Raw genomic sequence first — 18,655 nt, forward strand, 5'->3', positions numbered from 1 at the left:
ACGAGGCGAGGCGCTTGATGCACATAGTGGATATTGCGATGCGGTGGCGCCATCAGTGGAACCTCGTCATGGTGACCCCCCTTGCACACAACCGTGCGCAGAGCCGAAGAGCTTGATCGGGGGACTCACGACCAAATGAGAAACATCTTTGGACGGCCACGGTAGGCATCACGCCCCTCGCTTTTGTCAATAAGGACAACCATGGTTGGAGGGCGTGTGCCTTACCTAATTGTCGCCGAATGCCATGGTCCACGCAGGGATTGGCGCCATGGTCGTGGTGGTCAGGTTCTCTCGGACGACTAGCATACCATATCGAGATTGGAGTGGAGATAGGAGAAGTTGCTAGGGCAAGCAAAAAAGGAAACAAGGACGCCCCGTCGAAAGTTGGGTTCCCCGTGTCGCCCACGTGAAGGAGGACACAGGGGTCGGTTGTGTGCCAAATAGATGTCTCATTTCATCGATCTCATGTCTTAAGGTGTATAGCTGTGCATCTGTCGGACAGAGTTTGGAGAATTTCACTGGGTGGTCACGTTTGTGTAACTCCGTGCATAGGCTTGATCGACCTATATACATAATTTTTGAGGTGTGTTTTGGCTTCTCCCTCTCCCCCTCCTAACCACTAAAGTTGAAGGCTGTTCAAAGGGAACTAAAATTTGAAAGCAAGAGCTATAATTTTTAGAATACATAAAATTTACAAGTACCACCGTGCCGTGCATCCAAGCAAGCATGCAAGTAGTATTACTTAAGCGGTGGGTGCCAATGTCATTGTGAAAGGAGAGAGTTTCCTTGGGTCGGTGATGGTGCGGTTCCAGTGCATGTCACTGGCGTTGGCCATCTCCGCCTGCCTCCGGTCAGACTCCAGCGCCTCCCGTTGCCTCGCCTCCAGGGCGCAGAATCTGGTGGCCAGCTCCTTGGGCTCGATCCGGTCGTGCACCGCCCACCACCGAGCGTGCGCCTCGTCGCTGGCGAACCGCTGCAGCCACGGCACGTTCCAGTTGCAGTCGTAGTCGCGGAAGCACAGCCACGGCTTGATACCCAGGTAGTGCATCACGTACGGCTTCTCCTCCTCCTCCGACGTTGCCGATGGCGGCGAGGCGGCGTCATGGCCGTCTCGTTGGTGGTGGTAGTACTTGAGGACGTTGACGGCGCGCGGCAGGCGGTGCCACCAGGTGAAGACCTCGTTGAGGAACCCCTGGTCGCCGCCGTTGTAGGAGCGGACGTCGTCGACGCGCGCCATGAGCATGTCGAAGGTGCAGTTGCAGGGCTCCAGCACCATGACGCCCGAGTTGAAGAGCGTCCGGCAGTTGGCCGTGGCGCTCACCTCCGGCGCGTCGAAGAGGAAGTCGACGCTGCGGAGCACGAGCTGGTCGGCGTCCACGAAGACCACCCTGCGGTAGTCGGTGAGCTGCTGCCACAGCCGGAGCTTGCTGTAGTTCCACTCGTTGTACGAGCCGGGCACGGCGCGCGGGTTGCGGATGCGCTCCATGGCCCGCACCTGCCACCCGGCCGCCGCCAGGCCGGCCCTCTGCTCGGGACCCACGCTGCTGTAGTCCACCAGCGCCACCAGGTCCCTGCTCGTGCCGGACTGCTGCCGGATGCTCTGCGCCAGCGCGATGGCGCCGCACACGTACGCGTCCGACGAGTGCAGCACCGTCGCGTAAGCCTCTCGACGCCGCTTCGACGTCTGATCACGGTGTTCGTCGGGAGTGGGAAGGCGTACGGCGAGGCCGCACGAGCCGACGGGGAGGCGGACGCGGCGGCGGAGGTATGCGGGGCGGGTCGCGTAGAGCGATGCGTGGCCACGGCGGCGGAGGAGGTGCTTGCAGGGGAAGAGGTTGGGGAGAGGGGTGCAGTCGGAAACGACGAGGACCTGCGAGGAATGCACCTCCACGGCGAGCTTGGCGGCGGCGAGCTGTAGATGCAGCCTGGCCACGTCCCTGGTGCTGCTGCTAGTGTTTTCGCAGGGGAGGTTGACGGCGACGAGGTCGAAGCGCTGGCCTCCTAGATGTTCGGGGTCGGGGAGGGTGGGGCACGTGCTGCTGCTGTTGGTGCTCTCGTCGATCCACTCGGGGTACAGTGAGGCCCAGGTGACGACGCTGGTGTCCACAGGCTGCAAACGCACCGCTCGAACTGCCGATGAACCGCCGGTCAGCTTCAGCTTCCTCCACCGCTTCACCTCCGACGGACTGAAGTTGAGCAGAGCCACCGACGCCGCTGCCGTTCTCGTCGTGTCTGACAGGGAAGCGGCGACGCTGCCCCAGTGGACGTGCCGATGTGTGGCGTAGGGGGCGTTGGGAACAGTAATCCTAGGAGCTGGACGATGGTGAAGCTTCAGTATCCGGCCGTAAAGAAGGGTCCTGGTCTTGAGGATGGCCAGCATGAGCAAGGTGGAGGAGACGAAGAGCGCCAAGGTGATCGCCAGCTTCTTCTTCTTGCCGCTCTTTGAGGAGGAGGAGGAGCTCGCCGTCGGCCTCTTCCTTGCAGATGCACCGTCATCTCCTCTGCAAACAATAGGCGCATCATGATCATGCATCAAACCCCAAATGAGTTATTAAGGAGCAACAGGAATTTGGTCGATCGAGAGGGAACTCTTCGTACAGTGTGCGTAGGAATGGCAGGATGGCAGCAGCTCGGTGGCGCTCCGGAGACAAGAGAGCAGCCATTCTCGTTGGCGATCTGGGTTCAGTATTGCAGAACTAGCATGTATGCAGATGGCCCAAATGGCTGGGATACAGTTAAGTCTTTGCGATTGCGTTGCTCTGTCTCTTGTCTATATATGGATCGATGTTTACATGCACGTACAGCGCTTATTCTACATACGTTCTTTAGTTTATCTCCAATTCAGAGTCGGCCATTTGGAGGTCGGAATGCTAGTTAACGAATAAGGGACCATTTGGCATCAGGCGTGAGCTCCGTCGTAGCTAGAGAAGTAGAAGTAGCCCAGCTTTTGTTGATGCATATATTGGAATGAAATGCAGTGAGAGACCTTAGCTTGCTTGCTCAGTCAAGGGGGCTAGGTAGTTGCGGCAGTTGGCACCAGTACAGAAGCAAGTGAGGCAACAAACAAACATAGTATCGTTGAAGAGGTCATCTAGCGCTAGTGACCGATTACATTCATCGATCAAGTACGTATGTACTTGGTACTTGTTCTGGGAATTTCATGTCCCGGTGCTTTTCAGCTTTTGTTTGCTGACAGAACTGCAGGTTGGGTAACAAAACTGTCATTCACCTATCTAGCTGGCACCATCGATTATATATGTCGCTCCTGATTAACTACTGCATCCAGATAGAGATACTAGCAAGTTTGGTTTGATTCGTGTATGGATGACTGTACACGTATTTTAACTTTCCATCCAAATTAAATTCGCCAACTAACTAGTGGATCATGAGCACCTAAATCTACTCACAATTCCTATAAGGCCGTCACCGCTCCTTGAACAAATTTTAAAAGAAAAAAGAAAACGATGAGTTTTTCAGTTGACAATTAGGGCATGTTTGCTTTCTAGCCATAATTTACTTTGTGGCTAGCCCAAAAAATGTGACTTAAAATATTGAAGCCAAACTTTGATAAAAAAATGGCAAAAAAGTTGAGTCTATGAAAAATAAACTATATATGCAATAAAGTGTGGCAAGCTAAAATGTGGAAAAAACCAAACACATGCCAAATAAACTATGGCAGCTAAATTTGGCTTGGCAAATTATTAACATTTTTAGTTAAATAGCATCATCCTAACTAAGTAGCTAGGAAAAGCTCAGTTGGAACCAAGCATATCTCAGTTGCAACCCACTAGTATAACTCACATGACAGCACAAATCGTGATTTAGATCCAACCCTCACCAACCCTAAGGAGTCAACTGAGCTCTAACTTAATTTATATTCGATTTATAATTAGCAAAATCATGAAAAAAACTCAATAAAATCCCTAAACGGCCCTCATTATTAGTGTTCCTAAAAACACCACCTTCAAATAAGTACTCCAAAAGATACACCCTATTTTTTCTTGGTACAAGTGGGAGGCCAAAGCAATGCTGAAAACTACCGAGTTACTCGACTCCCGCCACCGACGGCCTACACTACTGCCACGTCCGCCTCCACCGAGCTGATAGGCCACTCCCCCAAGCCACTATCTCCCCTCCCATACTCAATTTCCACCGAAGACCCCCATCGAGCCATGCCCCCATTTCCACAACCACCAAGCTCTCTCTCCTCCACAATCACATACGCCTCCACCACCTGGCTCTTCCACCCTTCCTCGTCTGTACCGAACCCGCCCCATGCCCGATCTGCTCTCTTCTACGACTCCCTTTCTCTCTGCCGCGCCTACTCCCCGATAGGCAATTTCGCTGAATCGCCGCTCTCTGTCGTTATCTTCGTCAGGTCGCCGCTCTCGTAGTCTTACGACAGGGACGACGATCCCCTGGAAGGTGTCAGAAACACCACTTCCGAGTATGGCGATGTGTAATTCACAGAGTTTGCACAATTTTTTGTTTTGCCACATTATTCAAATTGGATTTGATTTACGCATCGTGTTCTAGGAATCGACGTGTGAATGCGATATTCGGGGTGTGAAAGAAGAGTATAAATATTTTGAGTCAAAGAAAAAAGTTTATTTTCAAAGATCTGAACTGCATAATCAATGATAAGAAGCAGGTCGAAGAGAAGCTAGAGCTAGATCTCGCGAGGCAACTCAGAAGATAGAGGAAGCGATGGAGAAGGTCGAAGAAGATAAAAATAGATCTGAAGAAGAAAATATGCAAATAGATTTTCATTTGGCGGATATTTCCTGTAATCACAAGATCATGGTAGCTGCAACTAGGTTGAAGATGAAAAAGATCACAAAGATATTCTCTCGAGAAGGAAATTTGCCCTACGACATGGATTGGGTACTATTGTTATTCTCATCCAATTTGTAACCACGAAATTAATACTGTTTAGGTGCATGAAGTATTTCAATGTTGTATGGTTGTAGACAACAAAAACTTTAATGGAGCAAATTTTAGTGAAGCTGCTGGAGAAGAGAATCCACTGTCTTCTGTCTTCTCCCTCGCTTTCACTGCAAATTCTGTGTCTCTCCACTTCCAAAGGAGTCAAAATATAGGGGATCCCGAATTTTTGCCACAAACGATCACATGGCTCAGTGAATTAGCAGAAAAGACCACCTGAATGCCAAAAAAGATCACCAGCGTCGTGGCAGCACGGCCCCCAGGTGACACGGCGCACCATGCCGCCGGAGCTTGTGGCAGCATGGTGGTCTTTTTTGGCATTCACACTCGTAGGTGGTCTTTTTTGACAATTCATTGAGTCATGTGGTCTTTTGTGGCAAAAATTTGGGGATCCCCTGGAGATCAAATCTATATCACAGTTTACTTAGAAGTGCATGTGTATTTAAACTCGAATTATAAGATACAATTTCGACAAAATAAAATTGTTACAAAAACTAGAGGTTGCGATGAGAGTCGTTGTCTTTCTTTTTTTCCAGCTGATGACAGTCTGTTCTACATGATTGCTACACAGTAGATTAGAGAGACATGAATGGACCCAAAAAGTTGTACTCTATCCGGCCGACCTTTGGCGTAGGAAATCCATTTCTCCTGTACCCCTGTCAAACCAGCTGAAACTGATAGAATACCAAATTACATACAGCTAGTTAACTCCATACTTCAACGCTGCTTTCTTAAACTCTGACGGCTGTGTCTCAGGGAAATGTCCATTGAGCTTTGACAGTTCAATCAACAAAAAGGCGAATCATTATGCCCTCAAATCAATGTGTCCGTGTTCCTGAACATGCGCAGACTTGCTCCTCTCGCTGAAGTCATGCTACAGCCCGACACCTTTTATATTTTTAGGAAAAAAAATTTGTTTTTTGTTGAGGGCACGACGGGTACAACTACACGAAGAGCATCCTTTGGAAAGATTAGTTCAGCGTAATGCGCGTGACACCCGTGCATATAAAGATGGCAATTTTACTCATAGATATGGATATTTGTGGGTACGTACGTTACTTTTACTAGATAATATCCCGCAGGACTAGATATAAGTTTAAAAAAATGTGATGACGTAGCAAAAAATTCTGAAGTTTTCATGATTTAAAAAATGAAAAAAGGAACAAACATCATGATACATATCGTTGGAATTTCACTATATTACTTTCATGGGCGCCTTCACCAATTACACTCTATACACTTGTAGAAGAAAAAATGAAACTTCGGAGATGCATAGTTACACGCACGACTTCATTTTGGTTGTCCTATATTGGCACCATCTCCTTTTAGTCTTCACCTAAATGGCACCTTTTTTATTGCAATTGATTAAAAAGGAATCATAATGTGGAGCCAAAGAGGTCGGATGCTGTTCCAGACTTCCAGTCATTTATGAAACCAACGGAGGAGTCATTTCTAGATTGATTTCATGAAAGAGCCAAAGAGCATCTTCAAATAAATAACACTAGATCATGAGATGCATTACGATGACTACTGAAAATAAAGCGGTACGAGATTTTACAGGGTGAACAAAGTATCAAATGTAAGTGTGAGCAATTGAAACAGTCATTGTTATAGCGAACATGAACAATAGTTGATCAGTAGTAACTTATCACTCGGATTTCAACAAATAATATTTGTGAGAAATGCGTATGTGGTAACAGAAGTTAAGTAGCAGCACATATTACAGGAATATAAATTAAAGTTGGTGTTTTCCAGTTCTTTATCTAGGAGGAACAATAAGAAAGGAAAGCACACCTTGTTTCAGCTAGAATCGTCACCTGAAGAAAACAACCCATTGTATTTGCAAACCCGAACATGAAGCGATGCTCACGGCGTGCGATAACTGTAATGAGAGTTGAGCCTGGAGGGTTTAGTCTGTACAACTTGCGGTACTCAGATCTACCAATTGGGATTTGGTCATAATAGGAAAGAATAGAAATTAACGGGACAGTTTGACAATCTGGATTTGACATACTAATAGTTACACCTGCATGTTATTCATAAAACATGTGATTCCAGATTAAGTAGATAATGGAATGCAATAGAAATAGAAGAACATGGTTGATACCTGATTAGGGGATTGACATGCAGAATGGTTTCTTCTAATTCATAGAATACAGTAGGAATGTTGAAATTACCAGAGGTGGCTGCAACAACACACTGCAATATGCGCTTATGCTTCATGAAAAAAAGAGCAAATGGGGAGATTGGACTACTGGAGCACCTTGGGTTATTCATAATGACGGCCATGTCTCGAGTATGAAGCCTGACGGTGTTACTTATCTACTGAAATTTTGTGATACCAAGATTGATAATTAAAGTACTTAGCAGAGGACATGTACACAAAATTTTCACCGATGTGAGGTCAAGATTGAATCTGCACTTCAGAATAAACAAAGTTGACTCAGAATCAGAACTTGAAATGTTGAAATCAAGCACGAGATCTCCACACATAGACAACTCATATGAGGTGAAATAAAAAAAATAGTATAAACACGGGCCTCCAGATGCATAAGTCATAACCGATGACCATTCCACTGCAGTAGTAGAGAACGGATGCCCCTCCAACGAACAATCATGCTCTGATCACGTAACGTGAGTCAGTCTCATGGTGTGCGCCGGGCGTGCGTATAGTGACGGAGCTTGCCGGCCAGGCTCTCTGTTTGTGGCGCGGTGACACCTCGCCGGTTTGAGGACTGGACTTGCTGGTCCTTGCCGACCGGATCTAGATCAAGGGGGAAGGGAGCGAGACGAAGATCTGCGGCAGTGTTGTGGTGTCTCGCCTCTCGCCTGGGTCTTTAAAAGGGAAAATAAGGCTGATCAGCTACCTTTTTAGTGGAGATCGTGGACTGGTCGACTCCCTAATTCGATTTCAGATCAACTTCTTGTAGAGTGTTTTGGCTGCAGTTAAGAGGCGATGAGGAAGAGGAACGGAGCAGTCGGAAATTGTGAGGAAATGGCAGCAGGAAGATGAACTGACGAATAGATTAGAGCATTTTCAACAGATGCCCTAAAAGGCACCGGTAAAACCGCGAGTTTAGTGCGCCGGCGCTGAAAAATGCGCTCCAACAGCTTCAACACCGCCTCGCCATTGCGCAGTCAGATGAGCGCGCCATGGAGTCGTGGGCTGTCGCCTTCCCGCAGGATGTCCTCGACAAGCGCGTCTTCTACGCGTAGAAGAAAGCAGAGCAGAGGATGAAGAAGGACACCATTCAAGCGCGCAAGCGGTTCATCGAGGCGCAGGAAGCCAGCCCGTCGATGATCGACGACAACGACGACCGTTGGATGGATATGTTCTTGAGCGAGCCGCCGAAGTCGTCGGAATCGGACTACGACTTCTTCGATTAGATGTTTCTATTGTATACGTTTAATTGTCGTTCTTGTCATTGTTTTATAAACCTATTTTAGTAGTATGTTTGACCCTTATTTTTAATCAATATAGATGCAAAACTAGTTTCTGATGTTGTATGTTAGCACGTATGATAAAACGCTATTTCCGCGCTGTATTTTTTCGTGCTTCTGGAAAACCCACAGACGCATCCGCGCCCAAAAAGAGCAAAAACCGGCCATGTATAAAAAAAATTAGCGCGTCAAAGATGCGCGCGTCTGTTGGAGATGCTCTTAACCAACAGCGGATGGACTAAAGCTCTGCCTAATGTTAAGGTCATGTCGCAAGCCTGGAACGTTGAACCTACTGTACCGCTGCACGGAGGATGACAAGGTCACAACCGACTGGGTAAGTAAAATGGGTGACATGGACTCACCACAGCTAGCTCAGAGAAATCAGATAGTGTGGTGTTCCTATTTAGAGATAAAAGATATAAACACGATATGAACACACTTTTATTTCCGTGGATTGAACTCATCATACCCTACCCGCTAAGTCATGGTAGGGGCACAAATATAGCCTTGTAGCCGTGGGTGTACCCATACATACCCATTTATATTGACATATATACAATACCCATAGAGATCCAATATATAGACAAAACGACCATCAATTGTCATCAAATGTCAATTTGCATTGTAACTCGTCTACTTTTAATGTCTTATGAGTTCTGAGTATGAGATTGTGATTTTAAATTTTAATAACTGTCATGTTGACAACTAATTATTGAGTTGAGATAGTTAAAATTTTCTTTTGTAAAGTATGGTATTGATGAATGTGAAATTGTGAATGACTTGTGTATTTTTTGATCTACCCGCTAGGTACCAAATAGGTACGGGTATCGTCGGGTATGGGTGTGGCTAAAATATATAAACCGTGGGTATAGGTATGAGTAGAATTGTGTAACCACTAACTATACATACTAGACAACACCCCGCGCGTTGCTGCGGGATATTAAAGCCAAACACTTCAAAGTGTTGAGCTGCACTGTTAAATGACAAATAAAAGATAATAGCAAAAATGTCACAAATAATTTGACCTCTAATTATGGCATTGTTGAGCTTTTGCAAATGTATAAGAAGAAGGCTTGTCAATAAAAATTTAGGCTGTGTCGTGAAGTAACTGCCATACTCAATTGATTATTCCAGATTGCGTTAGTTCTACAAACTATAAATACAGAAACTGAGCGACACATGAGGCTTGTCAAACCGATGAAACAATTGTAGTAACTAATTCATTTGTGAAGTTCCATGACATTTTTCCAACAAATGAAGTCTGTGTATGATATTAATTGAAAAGGTACGGTTTCCTTTAGTACCAAGGGCCATCCTTACTACATGAATAATGAAGGCCGTCCTTTACCATTTGTTTGTAAACCTGCTGATGTCTCAAACGAAAGGGATAGTGATATAGACATGTCTGCTCGACAACAGTTAAAGAAATCTGACCTAAGCCTAAGAAATGTTCCTGTTATGGAGAAACTTACATGAATGGTTCATGTGCCATAATTAACTGTAGGAGCATACATAACTGCTTGGTCATGCAAGTACACTCACAATCACTTGTAGAATTCTGGCTAACTTTAAATGTATAAATATAAACCGTGATATATTGTAAAAGATAGAAGCAGACTGAAAGGAAAATAGTTACATCTCCTGAAACAATCTGAAGTTGTTTTTTCTACTACAAACACATTGTTGGGGCTGCATTGCAGCCCCTCTTCTTCTACCTCTCAGCTATCTCTCACAGCTAACTCACGAAGAGAAGAAAGAACACAAGAAATGTTTTTGGTGTCAGCAGTGTGACGCAGCCTGACCTTTTTTCCTTTCTCTATTTCTCTGGTGTGGCTCTAAGTAAACATGCTTACAGATGATTAAATAGACTCACACACTACACGATAGGATGCACACACTCACCCACTACTCCACTAACTCTGAACCCACTAACTCATACACGTACTGCACTAACAGCTCACCTGCTCTTCCTAGATTCGCTCCAGGAAAGGCATTCGCCGGCTAGCATGCATGAACATGCAGTTAGTCATCGCTGGCATGTACAGCAGCTTCTCGCCACTGCTCGGCATCTCGCCATTCTCACCGCTTCGCACGGCCTATAGGCATCTCACCCTGCACACCGGCTGAAGTAACTACATGATCCTAACCAGTACATGCAGATAGAAACAAATAATACTATACTAATTCGTGAACAGCCTCGATATTTTACAGAATTTTGGGCCTCCTTGAGAATTAACGCGGTTGCGACACCTGTTATACTAATTGGGTTGATTTCTTTCCGTGTACACGTTCAGTGCTCTGTAAAACTTCATCTCTCTACCTTTCTTCATACTACTTCAATGTGGGCTGCTTTTGGTGTTTTGGCGTGTGGCTGTAGCGTTGCCAAAAGCAGTCAAAGCGGTGTGCAGGTTCCGACGGTGAATAATCCAAAGCTCCGCTGTTCATCGACACCGACCATCCAGTTTGCATTCCGCCTTGCTGCTTCATGGCCGGAGCGCTGCCCCGCAACCCTCTCCCTGGCGGCCTGGCCACGCCCAGTGCCACCGCACGGTGCCGCGGCTCCGGCGCCTCCCCATCGACGACCCGGCCGCCACCCTGGCGTTTGACTCCGGCAAGAAGATGGTGAGTGCTTGCTACTAGATATCCTCGCCCGGCGCTGCTGCTGCCTGCCTCCTCTCCTCTTCGTAGGCGCTCTGCCTCGAACTCTTTCTCTTCCAAGTCCCATCTATGGAGAAGCCACAAATTTTTTGTTCCTCTTCAATTTCTAAATCCCCCAAACTGAATCCAAAGTACGGAGTACTTGATTTTCTTAGTTTGCTTTTTACAGGTATTAGGCCCAGACGTACTTCCGCTTGGACGGCAAGGTAGATGCGGGTTGGAATTGCGGTCCATGTCGATGTCAACCAGATGTTGGCCAGGGCAAGCCGACGTGGTCACGGACATCCGCGTCGAGCACCGGCTGCCATGGTAGCAAAGGGGAGTAGTAGTAGCGCTAGAGGAGAAGAATTGTGGAGGAGCGCAGGCGAGGGGGGCGGTGGGTAGAGGTGGAGCACGCTCTGCATCGATGGCTGATGCAGCTGCGACGCCGCGAGGACCGTGGACCCGTCTACCTGATCTATTACCCGGGTGAGCTCTCCCCTTTCTCATCTCGGACGAGCTTCTTCGTGACCGGCAGCCTTGCCCTGGGATCAGTCTTCCTCCGACATCGTCGCCGCGCCAGCGCACTCCGACACAAGCGGCCTCGGCACCGAAAGAGGAACACGCGATGCCCGCGGCCATGGACCGCCTCGCGTCGAGAGCCCGGTGGAGGAGCAGGAGGAGGGGGCAAGAAGAACAACAACATGGCTAGCGGACGAGGTCTCGATCGACACTATCAAGCCCTTCCCGGAAAGCTTCTTCAACATCGATCAGAAGGGGTGCCGGAAGGCCGGCATCAGCGCAGGTACGATCTCCTCTGTTTCTGGCATTATCTCTCGGGCTTATCTGCACTATGGTAGAGGTCCGCGTGCAGGTCCAACAAAATCGCCGAGGGAAGGGCCTTAGCCATCTGTTGATGCTGGGCACATCTCCACCAAATTTAGAGAGATGTCAGTAGCCAGTAATGCAATGGTATCGCTGATGCTTGCCAAAGTTGTGACTCCGCCTCCTACTTGCACCAACAGAGCGTACGTTTTTCCATGGTGAGATTTCTATTCATTATTATTTTTTCCTAGGTTAAGGTTATTCCAGACGCCACGTTTTCTCCCTAACTACTGCTATGGTAAGTTTATGTATATTGATTGATGCAACGATTGCCATTGGTATGTACAGAGTAATAAGGATTGATTATGTGAAATTGACAGTAGGGTCAAGACTATAATTCAGACAAACCATGAACTGACTATTCGTGACTACTTGGAGGAGCAAGGTAATGCTAAGACAGCTAAGTTCATATATCTACAGATAGCATCTGCAACCATTGAGTGCTTAAGCTACCCACATGAGTTGATGTGTCTTCAGAAAACACTATAATGGTAGTAAAGCTATATTACCTGTACTTTTCATCAGTAGCTGGTTTCATATTATGCTATGGTCAGTAGTTTCACTTGTGCATCTCATGTATGTACATGTCGTTACATCTAGAACATATGGATTTGGTTTGATATGATGTTGCTACCTACTTAATGCTGACTATTCATGCTATTCTTTTTTGACTGATCGATGGTTACCGTTCATTTACCTAATAATACAGACAGTGCAGTGCTTAGTTTGTATCTGTTATGCAATAACCTGAACTTTTATGTGGCATAACAGTGTTCTGTTTTCCCTTTGATGGAGCTGAGTTATGTTCTGTGGACTTTGCTATAAGCTGGCAGCCGTGTATTGAATAGTAGTGTATTACTTTTATGCTACCTGTGAACAATGTTGTTCTTTGTGCTTTTAATGTGTATAAGCCTTAGCAAATAAAATGCCACTGCCCTCTACATTTTGATCCTGTTTGATTAGAAATTTTCACGGTTCTGAATTTATCCAACTGCGCAGTTATATGAATAAGGGGGCAGTCAGTATTACACATCTATTCAATTTATTGCTAATTATCTCAGTTATTCTATACATAATATTCCAGAGCATGTTTACCTAACATATGCGATGATAAGTGATGTTGACCAAGAGGACGCCTGCGTGTCCACAATCTGCAGCAGTAGATTTGCATTGCCATCACCCGCTGCGTCGCCTACTGTCTCTTCTTGGTGGAGCCGAGTACCGGCGCTTCACCTACGCCATCAAGGTCGCTGTCCCAGCGGCCTGTACAACCATGCTCTCCATATAAATTCTCTCCATCTGCAACAGATCCCCTCCACACCCGTCATTATCACCCTCCCAATCTTGCCTACTCACTATTGACATCTCCTATAGTACCCAGAATAATGGAGAAGACGAAGGAACATAGCGATTGATCAGAACAAGATGGTTGGAAGAAGCTCTATCACCTCACATCGCCTCCATTTGCGACAGAAAATGATTTCAACAGAGAAAGCACTGGAACAACATAAAGAAGAGTAGAAAAAATGATAGGAGAAACATTTTTTGAGTGGTGATGAAAAAATAGATGTAAGCCAGTGTTGTACTTGATCTGAATCTATGAACTCAACCCACTAACCGGCCGGTTACAACTAAGTATGAGGCCCATCAAGTTCGCCCAGTTTTTTCTACTATTTTGTGCGACCATTTTTTTCCTTTGTAAACCTAGAGTACCCTCTCTCTGGCTCCTTATTGTCCTGATCTCACCTATTCTTGCAGCTCCCACGGCGCAGGATCTGAAACTGGTCTATGTTCCAATTCTAGGGAGGCCTCTACTGCTACTCTTCTCCCTGGTTCGCCCCCTTTCTTTGTTTTGTCCTTTCTTTTGTCCTTTTATTTCAGCATGTAGAAGTCTTAAGTCGATGTGGAATTTATATTTAACTATATACACCAAAAAATACACCATCAAGGGCGCACGGTGCTTCTTTCTTCAAGCATTACTCTATTAATTCATCCTTAGTTATTGAATATACAGTGCACCTCAAAAGGATTTGAATGTATGATGTGGGTTTCACCAGAACCTTTCAGAGTTGAGGATGGCTACTGTTGTTATTTCCATAGGACACTTCACTTCCTGCTATATATCAGTTTCTCATTGAAATTTGATATACCCAGATGCTTTACCAACTTCCATGGTTCTATTTGTTAAATATGTTAGAGCAAAGATCTTAAGAAGGGCAGAGCATGGTCCATACTTGAATAGTATACGCATGTTGTAGGCAGTGTACAATACAATTATATGTTGTTATCAATCAGAGTTTCTAATGAAGAATTCTAAACACTTGGTTTTGTGGTTTTGTTGAAAGCAGTGTCCAAGGCAATGATATGCTCTTATCCCTCCTCAAATTTGTTATTGAAGAGTTCTAAGTGCTGTGATGGGGTGCAATATAGCATACCATCAGATTCTTGGTGCTCTACCTCTATGCTTGCATCTGCATCCGTATAAAAATTGACTTTATTTTCAGTAAAGCCTGCAGAGAATAGATAGACAGAGGAAATACTTTTTAATTAGAAAGACACATCTATCTAACCTTATAACAGAAATGGAATGCCAACTTAGGACTCTTTGATTCTGCCAAGTTTGTATTCTACGAGAATTGTCACCTTTCCTTCTTAAAGCCTTCGCATCTGTTTTCAGGTTTTCTATTTTATCTTAGCTATAGTTAACATGAGAAAAACACACGAGAAAATTAAAATACTTGCATCTTAATTTTCTATCTTTTTTTTATATGACGCTAAGTGTGATGTGCATTGTTTTATGCTCAAGTTTTCATGTTCTCTGCTTAGATGACAAATGTGTATTTTAGTGTATCCCAGATAATGTTCTTTCTTGTGTTCTGCACAATACACTCCGCCACCATCTCAGACGAGCCTATATTTTTTTTATATAGATACCAACTTTTACACGAGGCTATTCTTTTTTTTATAGATAGAAACCAAGCAGGTGGAGCTCATGGCGAAGTGTCAGAAGAAAAGGCGCGCATCAACTGCGCCATTGAAGAGTCGATCAAGTCGACCCAATCTATTGCCACCACAAAGGCAGCTCCTCCGTCTAAGGGAAGGAGGTAATCTGCTCTCCTCCAAATATGAAGACGACGAACATGATGCTGATGCTTACCAAGACAAATAATGTACCAGGAAAATTATCTTAGCGTGTCATCCCATTGTCCTCCTCTAGACCTCCAGCTGGCCAATTGTGCGTTGTGTTCTGGGTTTAGCACAATCCATGGCCTCCAATGTACCAGTTCTTATGTTTTCTAACATGGCGAGCTTTGCAATCAAGTCTAGAAACTCGTGCTTGAAATGTATGACTTCTTAAGTTTCTTAACATGGCGAACTGTACAATCTAATAAGTGTGGAAATTGTTGCGTGATATATGGGATAACTGATAGTTTGGTTTCTTTACGTGTGATAGTTTGGTTTCTACACTTGTGAGTTCCAGTAGGTTTATATTTTTAAAAATGTACTTTTAAAAATGTCCTACCTAGCATTGGACTTCACATGTATTTATTTTCTTCTATTTCTCATTCCCAGTTCTTAACTGTTGTTCCGAGATATTTAGCCTTCACTTGTGTGCGCACACCTGTCAGCTTGGAATTCCGAAATTGACCGTTCTTTCTATGTTGACCCTTTGAATAACACATAAAAAAATAGGAAATCCAGTGATGTTTGGGATGACCTTCTGAAGTACTACCTCAGTTTAAAAATATAAGCCTTTTTAAAATGCTACATTTTAAAACAGAGGTAATAGTTCTTTAAAACTCATCTTTACGAAGTTTAGGTTGCCTCCTTGCTTAGAATACCCGAGTTCAGCTGAAGACCAAAGAAGAAGAAGCGCATATCAGTATCAGGTGTGCCAATACGGAGCCTTTTCAATCGGACCTCAACACTGAAACTTTCTGAGTCATCTATGCTTCCTATGAAGGTGAGCAGCTTTGTGACTGCACATATGTCGGCTGCCTAGAGTATGAAAAAGAACAGCCTTGCACAAAGAGTCTATCGGTCGGGGTCGGCCCAACACAGTTGGCAAAGACATCAAAATCATCCTCATTTCCTGTGAACGAAAATATGTGATTTTTCTAAATACTGATTTACGGAAATATCGATTTCCCTGCAAGTAGACATAATCAAGAAGGTTATGCAATGAATTTTTAGACTTCATTTACCAAGTGTGTGTCCTGCTCTAGATACGATGGAATCCAGAGATTGTACTGTCTTATGTATGTTTGATTGTGTAATGAAATTTGCGACGAGATTGAACTTAACATTTAATCTGCATCTACATGGTTGACCAATAGATGATTTATCTAACAATTAGGATCAAAATAATGCTGAAAGCGATGGCATTCAATCAAAACTATGCAAACACTGTAAAAATGCCGTGAGCCCTGCAACCGCCGCCGCGGCGCGGGCCCTGCAACCGCCGCCGCCGCGCGGGCCCTGCTCACCTGCAGGAGATCTGGCCGACTCCCTCCTACCCCGATGCGCCGCCTGGTGGCCGCCGCCACCACGACCCTGCAACCGCTGCCGCCACGCGGGCCCTATAACCGCATCGCCGCGAGCTCGCCTGCGGGAGATCCGGCCGACTCCCTTCCGCCCTGACGCTCCGCTTGGTGGCCGCCGCCGCCTGGAGGGGATTCCGGCCACCGCCACCTGGAGGGGATTCCTGGTGCGCCTGGCAGCTTCGTCCTGCCGGCCAGGTGCGGTGGACAAAATTCATCGAATTACGTAGTTTGTTCATCCAAACAACATTTGGAATTGGTTACAACATTTGATTCCAACAACAATTTCCGAACACATCCAAACAACGGAATCGAATTAGAAGCCAATACATTTCCATCTTGGATTTGGAATTTTAGTCCAATTCAATTCCACACTCTAATTCTATGCATCCAAACACAGCATAAGTGTTTTAAACTTTTTTCTTATCACACACAGATCTCCATTCATGATGTAAGGTGTACACAACATAAGAAATCTTGGTAATAAACATGTGAGCTATTTTACATGCTCATCATCCGGTCTCTAGCACATTTCCATGCCGCTATCTTAACTTGTAGTAGAAATATCTTTTTGTTCTTCATCTTAAAACCCATGTGGTTTAAACAGAAAAATATGCATTACTTCTATCAATTCAGATGTGGTCTTAAAATTATTGATAACATCATATTACACGGTTGGTGCGGCGTGCCGCCGCGCCCATTTCTGCTAGTCAAGATTAAAATGCTAACACACATGTGCACGAAAAGTGGAAGCTAATAATTAAAAAATAAAGGGGATGCCCAAATTCCATACATACAAATCAATTTACTATGCATATTTTCCTCATACAAAGGTATTGCTCCACATCATAAGATATAACTCTATCCGCAGCATACGTCCAGAATTCTTTGAAGAGTTTCCGCAGACCTGGAAGACAACTACTGTAAACTCATTCTATTTAAATTTTTTAAATTACGAACAGGTACACTAACCGAATGTCTTATCATGGACGATAACAACGTATTAAAGGACATATTGAGTAGACGGTGGAGCAAAAATAACCCAGATTGATTTCCAGCTGGGTCTGTTTGATTTTCAGCAAACATCTTGTCTTCATAAATAAAAAACATCTGCAGTTCTGCACAATTAAACATGAGAAGGTCAGGGATTTAGATTGGCATATCGTTACTTCCTTGGATGCAGTGGCTATCATAAATCAAAGAAATATTAAAAATTGTAAATTCGTAATGTAATCATAGATCCATACTTCACCTGCAACATCAGTTGAACCTTGAATTTATCTACATCAACATCAGAGACACAAATCGTTCAACGAATATAGGATTGAGGAGGACAGAGCAGAGAGAAGGGTGCATAAATCAGGAGGCGATGCATAGTGCTGCAACTTCGTTGCCGGTTCTCGCCGGCCGACATTCCGGCATGAGATTTGTAAGGAATGAGCTGAGCTATCGGAGACACCGCTCCCGTCGCCACCCCGAGGCGACCGGGGCGCCCCCCTCCCCCGCCAACTTCCGCCGCCTCCCCTCCTCCCCTGCCGCCGCCGCCGGCGCGAGCCGCCGGGCAAAGCCTGCGCGGTGCTGGCGGCGGCGGAGCTCCTCTTCTCCGTGTGCTTGGAGGCCCGACGGGGCGGCATCCTCCTTGCAGCGTTGAAGCGCGGCGGCGCCGGCTCCGGCCGAGGTCGCGGGCGGCGGAGCGTGCGGTCGCGGCGGCGCCTCTTCGCCCCTCGTCGCGCCTCTGGCCGTCCTCCTCCCGCACGTCAGGCGGGCCCGTCGGGGCAGGTCGCGGCCTCACGGTGGGGGGGCGCTGCGGCGTCGGTTCCCGGCCGGCGCTGGTTGGGCTCTGCCCGGCGGCAGCTCGGATGCTGGCAGCGATGATGCTGCTCTGGCCACCGGCGGCCACGGGCTTGAGCCCTAGGGTTTCGGCCAGATCTGGGTTTGTGGGCCCAGATCTGGGCCTGGCAGGCGGCTCGGCCCGATCTGGGCTTGTGGGCTCAGATCTGGGCCCGGCAGGGCCTGGCCGGATCCTCTAGATCTGAGGGTGGCCTGGGGTGCGCACCTGCGTGCCCGACGCGCCACCTCCGCCGCTGTCCGCCGGTTGCATTCGGGTTGGCCCTAGGCCATGCGGGCCTGGACCTTTCCCTGGCCGTCTTCGAGGTTGTTGGCGGTCTGTTTCTTCCGCAGACTCCGGCAGTCCTCCGTCGCTGCGG

General features: G+C 46.3%; 2 protein-coding genes across 14 annotated transcripts; one reads left to right on the forward strand and one right to left on the reverse strand.

Moving 5' to 3' along the window:
- Positions 1-742: 742 nt before the first annotated feature.
- On the reverse strand, positions 743-2,663 carry LOC124672225 (UDP-glucuronate:xylan alpha-glucuronosyltransferase 1-like). The gene is made up of 2 exons (XM_047208494.1): positions 2,599-2,663; positions 743-2,501 (listed from the first exon to the last, which is right to left on the reverse strand). Exons 1-2 carry the CDS (start codon positions 2,661-2,663, stop codon positions 743-745), a joined length of 1,824 nt encoding a protein of 607 aa, XP_047064450.1.
- Positions 2,664-11,013: 8,350 nt separating this feature from the next.
- On the forward strand, positions 11,014-17,021 carry LOC124672579. Of its 13 annotated transcripts, none has more exons than XM_047208788.1 (5): positions 11,014-12,065; positions 12,228-12,292; positions 13,666-13,739; positions 14,876-15,011; positions 16,885-17,021. In XM_047208788.1, the coding sequence occupies exons 1-5, from the start codon at positions 11,971-11,973 to the stop codon at positions 16,896-16,898; spliced, it is 384 nt and encodes a 127-aa protein (XP_047064744.1). In that variant the 5' UTR covers positions 11,014-11,970; the 3' UTR covers positions 16,899-17,021. The 13 variants fall into 13 exon arrangements, 5 of the variants coding, with proteins under 5 accessions (XP_047064744.1, XP_047064743.1, XP_047064745.1 ...); XM_047208787.1 differs by lacking the exon at positions 16,885-17,021 and adding an exon at positions 15,085-15,296; XM_047208789.1 differs by lacking the exons at positions 13,666-13,739; positions 16,885-17,021 and adding an exon at positions 15,085-15,296 and having other exon boundaries at positions 12,231-12,292.
- The last annotated feature ends 1,634 nt before the right edge of the window (positions 17,022-18,655 follow it).

The sequence above is a fragment of the Lolium rigidum genome, chromosome 7 (genome assembly GCF_022539505.1).
Source record: "Lolium rigidum isolate FL_2022 chromosome 7, APGP_CSIRO_Lrig_0.1, whole genome shotgun sequence".
Lineage (NCBI taxonomy): Eukaryota > Viridiplantae > Streptophyta > Magnoliopsida > Poales > Poaceae > Lolium > Lolium rigidum.

Bases quoted from the DNA above. Each gene is read 5' to 3' on its own strand.
- LOC124672225 (XM_047208494.1), bottom strand. From the start codon at position 2,663: ATGGCTGCTCTCTTGTCTCCGGAGCGCCACCGAGCTGCTGCCATCCTG. The intron at 2,502-2,598 runs GTACGAAGAGTT...TATTGTTTGCAG, and splicing joins CTGCCATTCCTACGCACACT to AGGAGATGACGGTGCATCTG.
- LOC124672579 (XM_047208784.1), top strand. From the start codon at position 11,971: ATGTCAGTAGCCAGTAATGCAATGGTATCGCTGATGCTTGCCAAAGTT. The intron at 12,066-12,227 runs GTGAGATTTCTA...TGAAATTGACAG, and splicing joins AGAGCGTACGTTTTTCCATG to TAGGGTCAAGACTATAATTC. The intron at 12,293-13,665 runs GTAATGCTAAGA...CTATTCTTGCAG, and splicing joins TGACTACTTGGAGGAGCAAG to CTCCCACGGCGCAGGATCTG.